This window comes from Aquarana catesbeiana, linkage group LG12 (genome assembly GCF_042186555.1).
Source record: "Aquarana catesbeiana isolate 2022-GZ linkage group LG12, ASM4218655v1, whole genome shotgun sequence".
Lineage (NCBI taxonomy): Eukaryota > Metazoa > Chordata > Amphibia > Anura > Ranidae > Aquarana > Aquarana catesbeiana.
In genome coordinates, this window is record NC_133335.1 from 109,414,139 (window position 1) to 109,426,754 (window position 12,616).

The following is a 12,616-nucleotide window of genomic DNA, read 5'->3' on the forward strand; positions in this document are numbered from 1 at the left end:
CCAGTAATCCATTCTTAGTCTGCTTGTCTTCAGCAAACCGTGGGCTTTCTTGTGCATCAATTTTAGAAGAGGCTTTCTTCTGAGACGACAGCCATGCAGACCAGTTTGCAGCGTGCGGCTTATGGTCTGAGCACTGACAGGCTGGCCCCCCACCCCTTCAACCTCTGCAGCAATGCTGGCAGCACTCAGACGACTATTTCCCAAAGACAGCCCTTGGATATGACGCTGAGCACGTGCACTCAATTTCTTTGGTCGACCATGGCGAGGCCTGTCCTGAGTGGAACCTGTCCTGTTAAACCACTGTATGGTCTTGGCCACCGTGCTGCAGCTCAGTTTCAGGGTCTTGGCAATCTTCTTATAGCCTAGGACATCTTTATGTAGAGCTACAATTCTTTTTTTCAGATGCACAGAGTTTTTTGCCATGTGGTGCCATGTTGAATCTTCAGTGACCAGTATGAGAGAGTGAGAGCGATGACACCAATTTTAACACACCTGCTTCCCATTCACACCTGAGACCTTGTAACACTAACGAGTCACATGACACCGGGGAGGGAAAATGGCTAATTGGGCCCAATTTGGACATTTTTCACTTAGGAGTGTACTCACTTTTGTTGCCAGCGGATTAGACAGTGTTGAGTTATTTTGAGGGAACAGCAAATTTACACTGTTATACAAAGTGTACAATCACTACTTTACATTGCAGCAAAGTGTTGTCACATAAAAAGGTATGATAAAATATTTACAAAAATATGAGGGGTGTACTCACTTTTGTGAGATACACTGTGTGTGTGTGTGTGTATAAGTATGTATGTATGGTAGCAGAGCGTCCCAGAGAGAGCCAGGAAAACTCCTGTTCGTAGTTTATACATCTCCCAGGCTCCTCTCATATATGTTCAGGGATCTCTGATCCATGGTCCAGTTCTGGTCTTGGACCTCTCCCCCAGGCAAATTTAACCTCACCTGAGCAGACAGCCTTTGCTCTCTGCCTGAGAAACACAGACAACGCTGGTCTGTGAGAGCAAAAAGGTTGGTAAAAAGCTGTTAAGCAGTTTATGTGGAATCTGACAAGCGGTAGGCTTGCTCAGCCTGGTAGTTAGGGCCTGAATAGTGTATAGTTAGAGCCGAGACATGGCTAGGTTTTTGTTTGGCTATTTTGTTCTGTTTCTTTTGTTTTGAACACTGTACAGCACCTCTATAGACTTGTAAATATCACCATTAAACACTTCACCGTTTGTCACTATTTCACTTGTTCTGGTATCTGTGCCTGAAAGCCTGCTTGTCCCAGGAAGCTTTTGTACCTGCTACCTGTCCCCCAGGTTACATATGGTGGAGGCTGCGACCAGCTTTAGTAAGTTACTACTTAAAAGGCCAGTACATAGAGTGACTAAACATGGAGGAAATCCTAAAACAATTGGTGATATCCAACGCTGCACAGCAGCAAGCAAATGTTGCACAGCATCAAGCAAACGCTGCACAACAGCAAGCCACAGCTATCGCACAGGAGCAAACCAAGGCGCTCTGCCAACAGATTGGTGCTGTAGAGGAGCAATCACAGAGGCTGTTTGAACAGCTAGCCACTGATGCAAAAGTGGATAGGAAAACCTTGACTGAGGTTGTGGAGATGCTAGCACAGTGGTCACCTGCTAAAGTTGATGATGTTGGAGACAAGCCCTCAGCCATCCATGTGGGTCGCTTTCTTTCTAAGATGACTGCAGATGATGGTCCAGAGACCTTTCTGCTAACGTTTGAATGGACCACTGAGAGGGAAGGTTGGCTTAAAACCCAGTGAAAAGGACTGGTCGCCCCCTTGCGTTCTGGAGAATCGCAGAAAGCCTACTATGATTTGGTGTCAGCAGAAGCGGGAGACTATGAAAAGGTCAAGCGGGAAATCCTGGCACGACTTGGTGTCACCTTGGCAGTTAGAGCACAGCGGGTCCACAGCTAGTTCTTCCAAGATGAGAGGCCCCCAAGATCGCAGATGTCCGACCTAATTCACCTAGTGAGGAAATGGCTACAGCCGGTGTCCCTGTCTGGGCCACAAATAGTGGAGCGTGTGGTCATGGACCGGTTCCTGAGGTCACTACCAATTCCCCTGCAGAAGTGGGTGAGTCAAGGAGACCCCAACTTGGCTGACAACCTGGTGGAACTCATTGAAAGGTACTTTGCTGCTGAGAGCCTGGTCACCACCCCTACAGACGCACAGACTTTCCACGCAAAGCCACAGTCTCCCCAGGCAACCGGTAAGACTGTTCCAGGGGAAGTGGGTGGTAAGCATGACAAGGAAATGGGGGGAGGATTTTTGGTGCCAGGACTGAAGTTTGGCGTCCCAAACAAGGGAAGCCACTGTCTGTCAGCAAACCAAACTGGGGAGACATCAGGTGATTTCGTTGCCAAGAACTGGGACATGTTGCAGCAAACTGTCCATTGACAGATGAACCAATGCAGCGTGATCTATCTATTAGAAGTCAGTCTATGTTTGCGGCTGTTGCATGCGCTGCTGCACCAAATATGGGGTAACACATGTGGCAAATGACTGTTAATAATAAGCCTATTACGGCCTTGCTAGACTCTGGAAGTCTAGTGACTTTGGTTACAGCTGAGATGTTTGAAACTGTGAATTTTCATGCTAAAAAAGTTGCTGTGATCTGTGTACATGGGGATACCCGGGAGTATCCTATAGCCACTGTTCAGTTTAAAACTGGCTTAGGTACAGTGACCCATCCGGTCGGACTTGTGCCCCACTTGGTGTATGAGGCAATTGTTGGTAGGGACTTCCCTAAGTTTTGGGAACTGTGGGATCGTCCCGACACGGTCGCAGTAGCTGACTCAGTGGCAGTGCCAGAACTCCTGGCCACTACTGACAATGTGGGTTCAGGGGACTCCACTCAGGGCTCCCCGGGTTTTCCTTTCTCAGTTATGGCAGGAGAGCTGGAGGAGCCTGTGGAAGTCCCCACAACCAGTGGAGCTGGACAGCTGTCAGCTGAATCTGAGCCTACGTTGGAGTTTGCTGACCTTAATGTGCACAAAGAAAATGTTGGTTCCGAGCAGAGAAAAGAACCTACCCTTGCCAGGGCCTGGGAAATTTCCTTTCCTTATTTCAGCAGCAATGAGGATTTACTGTATCATATATGTAAAAAGATTGATATAGTGGTTGAACAGTTGGTGGTTCCTAAGCCATACAGATGGATGGTGTTGGAACTTGCCCATGGGCACTTGCTAGGAGGCCATTTAGGGGTTGAGAAAACTACTGAAAGGGTGTGTGTAAAACCTCAAGTGGAACTGGAACTGGCAGAATCTACCAGTGATTTTAGTTCAATGTGGTGGTCGGCTCTATCTTGTAGGATAATATTAGCTTGTCTAATAATTCTAAAGCCCTCCACTCGAATATGTTGAGATTATGATACTTGAAATGGGGTGAGTAAGTAGCGGAGTATATTTCTGCTGTAACATTGTTTTTATAGCAAAATTACAACATCCATTAATCAATTTCATGTACTCATTCATTTTTCCGGCTACAATATGCTGGTATCTGTAGTCCCTCTGGTCCATCATGCAGTAGCGTTATGGGGATTATACTACCACTTTGTTGACTTTCCCCTCCGGCTGAGCTTAAAAGCCGGTCTTTCACTTCATTCGGGCTGCTTGACAAAAGGGAGGTGTCCCGAAAATGCGTTGCGGCCTACCCACCACCCAACATTACCTCTCCTCTTGACAGTCTGCTGCCTTGTTTGCAGTCATAGACCTGGTAAGCTTGTCTATTCTGTTGTTTTTTGCCATTTGTTACATGCTGCTGTTTGATCTGCCTGCTGGTACACATTCTGTCCTATGCTCTGCCATATGTTTGGATTACATCCTAGGCCAGACTTAAAGATTTTAACCTGTTATGTGTACTTTGATTAATAAAATATTGCTCTTTTGATTCTACTAACTCCAGAGCCTTGTTCCTGTACTACTTTACATGCTTAACCACTTCCGGACCACCGCACGCTGATGTACATCCAAACTTTGAAGGGGTATATCATTGTTATGGCAGCAGCTAGCTTCCATAACCCCAGTATCCCCGTTTTCGTGCAGCGGTCCACTTTCTTATAAAAGTGGTCCCTGCGGCGGATTCGCCGCGAGATCACTTTTATCGGTGGCGGGAGAGGGGCCCCCCTCCCGCCGCGATCCGGTGCCCACCGCCACTTACCGGACCATCCACATTCCTCCCTGGATGGTCAGACATCTCCATTTTCCCCCACAGGAGCATTTGGGCCACCTACTTTTGACAATACAGCCATTTCAGTGATGCTAACATCATCATTGAACTAAGCAAGAGAAACTTCTGTGGAGAGGTGGAAGGCAACGGCACCTACTTGAGGGGCAATCTGCCACAAGGGGACACCACTACTGGAATTCAGCTATTACCCCTGTTACCCCTGCAGGGGTTAGGCGCTCTGGTGAGTGCGGGCACAAGTGGGAGTTGTGGAGGAAAGCGGGGAATATTGAAGAGTCACTATTTTTGAATTTATGCATGGACCATCACTCACAGACTATTACTTTTAAGTGTATAGCCATATACACACGCATATGTGTTTGGACTTTTTTATGTTATTCTTGATATCATCCATTGCAACTTTTTATTTATTTATACACATTTATATTTTTTCCATTTTTTGGCATTTATTAACTTGAATCATTTTCTTTGAATTCACATGGGGGCACTTTTGTCTTTAATTTTTCTTATTCATTAAGCCGCCCCCCTTTTTAGCACGTTACATTATATCATCATTTGAAGTGGGGTATTATCACTGTTATATTTATTTATCTTCCATGTATTCTCATTTTTTATACATACTATTGATTTTATATTTATTTGAAGCACTTTGCACTTTTATGGAGAGTTGTTCAGATTAAATAGTATAGTGGGTACACATATAATTTATCACTTTTGAACAGCGCCACTTCCCCTGAAATTCATTATTTTTTCTTTATTTGCTATTTTTTTCCCCACAAAAGTGGAGTTACACTTTAAGCGTACACCTGTGTGAGGGACATGTTTGCCCACATGGGATGAACAGGTATTCTGTGCATCCGCATGCAGGCAGTCCCATTCATGTCTTTTGGGAGCAGAAGCTGTACAAACAGAGTCACTGCTCCTAATATGAAATCTGTGCAGGTGAGTTTCTCCGAACTCACACTGTCTGTGTTGAGGAACACACACCTGCATTGACATGGATGTCATGCACAGCCATAAATATGGTCTAGGATGTCCCTAGACCCTGGTTTCTATAGACAATGCATGACATATTGCCTGAACTAGGGCCAGATGTCTTCCAATGTCCAGCCATTGCTAAACCTCTGGTATAATGTTGGATTTCTAAAGCTGCATATTTCGATTTATTTGATTCAAAAGTGTATGCCTAATGCAACTGACTCCAAATCTCAAAAAAACTATTAACATTAATGTTCATGTGACTTTCTTATTGGCTGATCTTGGAGCAAGGACTCAGTATTGTGTGATATTCAATACTTAAAACTTCAGTTAAAGCTGAAATTAATAGCGAAGGGTTTTTACAAAACAGGCAAAATTAATTGTATGATTAACTGTATGATAGAAATGTTAGAGGTGGTAAGAACCCTTGAACTCTTGAGTACCCATGCCTTTTCCTCTCTAAACCCCTTAAGTCCCAGAATGTTTTTTTTTTGTTTTGGCAATGTCTTGGTTCCATACTTTATACCTTTTTACACCAACAGTTTGCATAAATGACATTGTTAGGGAAACATTAGGATAGGATCTCGTTGGGTTGATGAGAGCATGAATTAGTACAACAGTGACTTTTTCACAGGTTGTGATTGCTTAAAATTCAAGTAAAAAACCCTTGGGGAGGAAGGGGTGTCTAGATCACTATAGCAGTGATCTATTACTGTAGGGAAAGGCTGGATAGAACTGGAATAGCTGGGTCTCAGCCTCTGTACTGAATGGGAGTTGTTTATCATTACTTGTGACGCCACTACACTCCTGATGTAAGCAGAATCTTCAAACATTGCATGCTCCCTTGAAAGCAAGCACAGACAGCGGTCCCCAAAACTAGGAAAAGACTCCTGCATGCAGAGCTTTCTAATTGCATTTTTACGCTTCTACTCACCACAGTCTAGCCCCCAAACAGTGTGATGGATAGTGAACTGTCCCTTTACATAAAACGTTTCGGAACCTCTACACTAAGAGGTCACATAATTTTGTTCTGCATGCTGGAATAATGTTATTCTGTCCAGGATCACTATTTGCAAATTACCCTACACACATCAACCTTAACTCACCATAAACCGGATAGATGATTTGTTCCTCCTGGCAAGATCAGCAATGTGGACATTATTATAGATTATATTCTCCAGGCAACCACGAAAGTTCTGTTTATGTGAGATGCTTTTATCCTGATACATAATACCAGCAAAAAATATCTAGGCACAAAGATAAATCAATACAAATCTTAACAGAAAAAAAACTGTATTTTGCAAGATATATACATGAGATTGTGTGGCAAAGTATATTTTTCTTTAAAAGAAATACCGTAAAAAGGTAAGGATTTGGGTAAATTGTTTTATTGTAGACAGACTTTAATTCTAGTCTACATTACTCTAGTACAGGTGTTAAAATACCATCTCAGGAAACATCTAATTGGTCGACATAAGCAATACTTCAACATTACACTTTCTTCATCCTGTCCTGTACTGGCCCTTGCAGTTAATATTTCAGCTTGCTGCCTGGAGCTGCAGTTCAAGCACACATTGTGACAGACCTAGCTGGGACAGGGGCTTTTGGAGAGAACTGGGAAACCTTTGTTTCAGCCCCCCATGTCCCTCTTATGTGTAAGTAACCCTGTGTCTATTAAGGGCACAGGGTGACCAAGCAAATAATGGACAACTACCTAATGGACACTGAGTATGCGGTTTGGATTACTGCAGATGGGACAGTAATATTTATCAACAATATCCCTCAAGAAATCTATGATACATTAATTTCACTGTATCAGAATGATGGAACACTGTATGAGCTTTGCCTCAGACTATTGTAGGTAGGAGACAAACAGTCTGCTACTGGGGTCTTCTGCTATTCTATGAAGGTGTGCTGTGTTTATAATTATGATAATATGTATTGTAATGTGTGAGCTCGCTGACGGCAAGTCTGACCTGAATAGTCTCGGTGGGCACTGAGTCATCCAGGTGGTTAATTAAGGATCCTCTGTGATGGGATTAGCCATGAGTCAGCTGTACCTCATTAGCTAAACCATTGTGTGATGTTTTGGGTAAATATTTGGGTCATTGTTAATGTGTGAGTGACCTCCTTCACAAGTGTATAAAAGCCTGTATTCTTGTTCAAATAAACAGTTCCAGCTTTGCAATCAAATGAGTCCTGCCTAGTTCCTGGTTGTAATGTGTAGCTATAATATCTAATATCTAGATTCAGACTGGAGGAAGTGGTATCTGACAGAAGCACTCAAGCGGAGTGTGGGACGTTCCGTTATATTGGTGGCAAGCAGTGGGATTCTTCCTGCAATCTGGGTCATCCAAACCTCCACCTGGATCCAAGGTCTGGATAGCAGGAGAGGAGAGGTACAGATACCAGCCCCCATGGAAGAGAAATTAGGAAGGAGCTTGCGAGAGATGTGGATATAACACAGGGGACCAGTGTCAGAGCAGGTCCTGCTGGGAACTCTGGAAGGAAGCTCTAGCCTGTGAGCAGCGACACCAGGGAAAAATTCTCTCCTCCTTCCAGGAAAGGAAAGGTTACACAAAAAAGGTTACTACATACACACCTTTTATCAGGTGGTGTATGCAAACCTCATCAAGATGTGCCAAACCAACCCGAACTCCAAGAAAATATCCAACCTATCCAAGGCTGAAAGAACAGCACTAGACACTCTGGCCAACAAGGACATCATCATTAAAGCTGCAGACAAGGGTGGAGGTATTGTAATTCAAAATAAAATGGATTACATAAAGGAATCCCTGAGACTGTTGTCAGATACCAACACCTACTCTGAGTTAACTCAGGACCCTCTGCCCCGCTTCACTCAGGAAGCTACCACATTAGCCAATAGAGCCCAGAAATTATTTGCAAACAAGAGGTCTCCTTTCTCATTAAAAGTTTTTACAAAACTCTGTACTTTTACCAACTGCCGAAAATACATAAAGATATCAATAACCCACCAGGACGACCCATCGTTGCTTTAATGGAAAGTGTCACCAGTGGCTTTTCCATGCATGTGGATTGCTTCTTACAACCTCTGGCACAAAATCTTCCATCATACATCAGAGACGGTACACATCTACATGTTATTATTCTACTCCTGGGAATCCATGTACATATGGGCATCCCTGGATGTTACCTCCCTTTATACATCCATTCCTCATGATGTAGGTCTGATAGCAGTAGAACACTTCCTATCCACCGATCACTAATCAACCCAAGACAAGCCCACTTCATACTTGAGGCAACAACTTTTTGCCTCAAGCATAATTACTTTGAATTTGAAGATCAGTTCTATCTACAAACCCAATGCACTGCCATGGGGGCAAACTTTACCCCAAGCTACGCAAATCTAACGATGGGTTATTGGGAACTGAACCACATCATACACAAAAATCCCTTTGCTGCCAACATCATTTTTTACGGGCGTTACATCGATGATGTAATAATCATCTGGGATGGCACCATAGAGAACCTCACGCAGTTTGTTTCCCATTATAATCACAACAACTTGGGACTTTCTTTCACCTTTGTAGCGGACCCTGACAAACTGGCCTTCTTGGATCTAGAACTCTACCACAGTGGCACACAAATAGATGCCACCAACTATGTAAAACCCACTGCAGGAAACTCATACTCACACTACCAGAGTTGCCACCACCCCAGATGGAAGAACAATATCCCCAAGAGTCAGTTCCACAGGATCCGATGCAACTGTACCAGAGATGAGGATTAAACAAAGCAACAGGCGCCTCTTAGTAAGACTGTTTAGAATTTAATAGCAAAATGCATTAAAACACTCACATGTAGGTATCTGTTATCAGGCACAGGGGAACCAGTATAGTTATACTCAGTCTCTGCAATCAGGATGGTGGTGTGCTCTGTCTATCCATGCAGCTGGCGTCCTGTTCCACAGGAGACTTCCGGTATTCGGACGGAATCCAAAGCGAGGCTTGGAGCACAGCCGAATGGTCACAGAGAGGGCTGGAGTGCAGAGTTCAGTGCAGTGACTGTACTGCCATAAAGGGACGCGTTTCTGAGCATGCGCACCAGGGGAATACACGAGGTGCGCGCTTCTTTTTCAAGCTTGAGAAGTTTCCACCCTAACATCCAAACCCAAAGTTTCTTACCGCAAGGCCAAAAATATCAAGAGCCGAATTGTGCCAAGTAAGATACACAAACCCAAGCCATGTTTCAATGCAAGAAAAAATTATGCATGATGTGTAAATTTGTCCAGCATGGACAAAAAAGCTTCTCTACAAAAGGAAAAACTTACCCTATAAAAGAGTTTCACAATTGCTCCAGTGATCATGTAGTATACTGTCTGACCTGTCCTTGTGGCCTCCTATATGTTGGCAGAACCATCTGTCCCCTCAGCCAACGGTTTGGCAAGCACAGGCGGTTAATCGAACAGGAATGTGATGAGCAAGACATTGCCAAGACATTTTTTGACTGAACATCAAAAGTCCACTGAAGGCCTGAAGGTGTGGGTCATAGAGGCCATCTCTGGAGGTTTTCCTCCTATGGAGCGTTTCAAACGATTCTGCCAGCGGGAGACTTTCTGGATATATTCCCTCAATACCCTCTCGCCAGGGGGACTCAATGAGGAGTTAGACGCATACACCTTGTTATAACAAATCACACGCCCATTTCTGGTTTGTTTCTCCCCCCCTCCTTCCTCCCTTCCCCTTACCCCTGTCTCTCCCTCTCACAAACAGGTCTGTCTCTGCTCTACAGGTCGGGAGTGGTATAGTAAATATATTATATTAATATTTCATATATATGTATATTTGTGTGTGTGTATGTATGTATGTATATGTGCAGACATATATGCATGTTGCATAATCCATCATTAGGTGCACCCCACTTGGTATCCACACCATGAGGGGACACACACACACACACATATACATCCCTTGTATACCAACTAGGAGGAACACAGCACCAACTTTATCTTTACTGTTCATTATTATTATTAATTCTTTACACTACAGCCTGTTCCCCCTCCATACCTCTTCATGTTTACATGCATACTACCCCCCCTTTTTTTTCTATTTTACTTGCTCGGCCCTTCATACATCATTGACCTCTTCAATAGGCTTCTATACATATAGAAGAGAACTATGCTACAAATATTTCCATGTGTATCTTTTTTTTAAAAGTTTCCTTTTTTTTTTTTCAATTTTATTTTATATAATTTTTTTATATATACATATATTATTATTACTATTATTTTGTCAATCCAAGACCGTTAAACCCTGCTTTACCTTGCTATAATATTATTGTTTACTGATTGGTCTGCCCAACCCACATGCTCTCTATTGTGTGTATATATAGCTGTCTGTCAGGGCTGGCTCAGCCCATCCTTCTCTGAGCTGGCCGCTCAGCTGTCGGCTAATTGCCATCTCTCATCTTTCTCCACAGTCCCGCCTACTTAAAGATCTCCAGCTCACTTCATTCCTGCCTTCGCCTTGGTCACAACACAAGAAACCATCTCCTGTGTTCCTGTTTAAAGACTGGCTTTGCTGACATCCCTTCTGGCTCCTTATCCTGCTTGCTGTTTCTCTACTTGGATCCCTGACTTCTGGCCTGGCTGATTACCTGATCTGGTTACTGAACTCTGGCCTGGCTGATTACCTGATCTGGTTACTGAACTCTGGCTTGGCTGATTACCCGATCTGGTTACTGAACTCTGGCTTGGCTGACTACCCGATCCGTTTACTGAACTCTGGCTTGGCTGACTACCCGATCCGTTTACTGGACTCTGGCTATGCTTTGACTACGCTTACTCTATTTACCTTTTTATATTTATTAATAAACAAGTGTGATTTTACTGTACTTCTGTCTTAGTCTGGTTCATGGTTTTTGACACTGTCCTCCTCTAGAGGGCAGCAGGCCAATAGAAAGAGCAGTCAGCTCCAAGCGCGTAGCCTTTCATCACTGCAGCTCTGATTGACAAGATTCCAGCCCTGCCTAGGTCCAATCAGACGCCAGTGACATCACTTTCTGGTCCATGCTGGTCTGTGTGGAGCTGCTTGGTTCCTTTGCTCCTGAAAAAACACCGTGATCCATTCCAGCCAGCTGCTCAATCCTTTCCAGCTAACCGGAAGAGCGGTGGGACCCACAGAGCCCTGTGGTATGCCAGGACTGCACTTTACTTTGACAAGCATGCATCTTCTATCATCTTGTAAGTGTTTTTAATCTTGTCCTATTAAAGTCATCATTTTAATACTACATTCAGGTCGGCGCCTCCCCCTCCCTGTTTTTTCCTTACATGTCTTGCAGAGTTCTGGACACACTCTGAAGGATGGCTGCCTTCCTTTTTAACCCGTAATACCCCTTTCTATGGATACATCACCATCCAGCTATTACAGCCACAGACTATACTCCGATTACTCCATCTGGAGCACCAGATAAACACTGACTATACTGCCTCCAGGAAAGGTAATGGTCCCAGTACGAAGTGCGAATGGTGTTTTTGGGGAGACAACCGCACAAGGATTGGAAAGTTGAGTTAACCAGGCCGGTCCAGGCAGAGATGCAGTTGGAAGAGAGCTACAGAGCCCTTCACTGGGATGTAGCCCAAGTGTGCCCGTGGACAGCGAATGACACCGCAAGGCTTTGGCTATGGCGGCCTTGGGCTGTTATTAGAGAGGTTGTCCAAAGACCCTGACTTTGGGAACGATTTGGAGTGGCGTTTGGAAGAAATCTTGGAATACAGAGAACGGATGCTGAATGTCTCAGAAGTTCCCTGGGCACTGGAAGATTTGGAGTTTCTATCCAATCAGGAATGGGAGCTGGAAATCGCCTACAGACAGCTGTTAGATTCTGCTCAGCAGCAGGTCTGGGCTCCCTTTGCCTGGGAGTATCCAGAAGTACCATCCGACAGTACTGAAATCCTGGAGGACTATCCTGAAGAGTCGGCAATGTGGCAGAGTAACAGTGTACGTTGCCCATCCCTGCCCGCAGCTATGGATGCAGAGGTCTTATGGCGGATGCAGCAAGTGTTGACTGACCTTGACCATCCTGTCTCTGCACTGAAGGAATGCTTCTGTCCAGCAGCTGGGTAAAGATATGGGAGATAACGCAGCTGGCTCATCTTCCCATTTGCAGGTACAGAGCTCGGGAGAAAAGGAAGCCATCCTCATTCTCCAGCCACAGATCACGGAATGTATGGGTTTAATTGACTTTTCATCAGAGGATGTTATGGATTTCGAATCACCTGCCAAAGTGTTGGCACTGGGCCCAAGTGCCGCCAACCCGTGTCCTGGATTTTCAGCAGTTCCAGAGATGAGTGATTTAATCAACTTTTCTGCTGAGGAAGAACAACCGAGTGAGTCTCCAGCTGAAGCACTGGCAACCAGACAAAGGGTCCAAGACCTCTGC

The 12,616-nt window shown here is 44.4% G+C and overlaps 1 protein-coding gene across 2 annotated transcripts in view; it reads right to left on the reverse strand.

Annotated features, from left to right (window-relative positions):
- The window catches only part of CNTNAP1 (contactin associated protein 1), a 668,106-nt gene that overhangs the window by 364,707 nt on the left and 290,783 nt on the right, over window positions 1-12,616 (reverse strand). For both annotated transcript variants that reach the window (XM_073608280.1, XM_073608279.1), the window contains exon 7: window positions 6,301-6,441. In XM_073608280.1, the coding sequence (XP_073464381.1) occupies window positions 6,301-6,441 (141 nt within the window). The remainder of the gene's footprint in view (window positions 1-6,300; window positions 6,442-12,616) is intronic.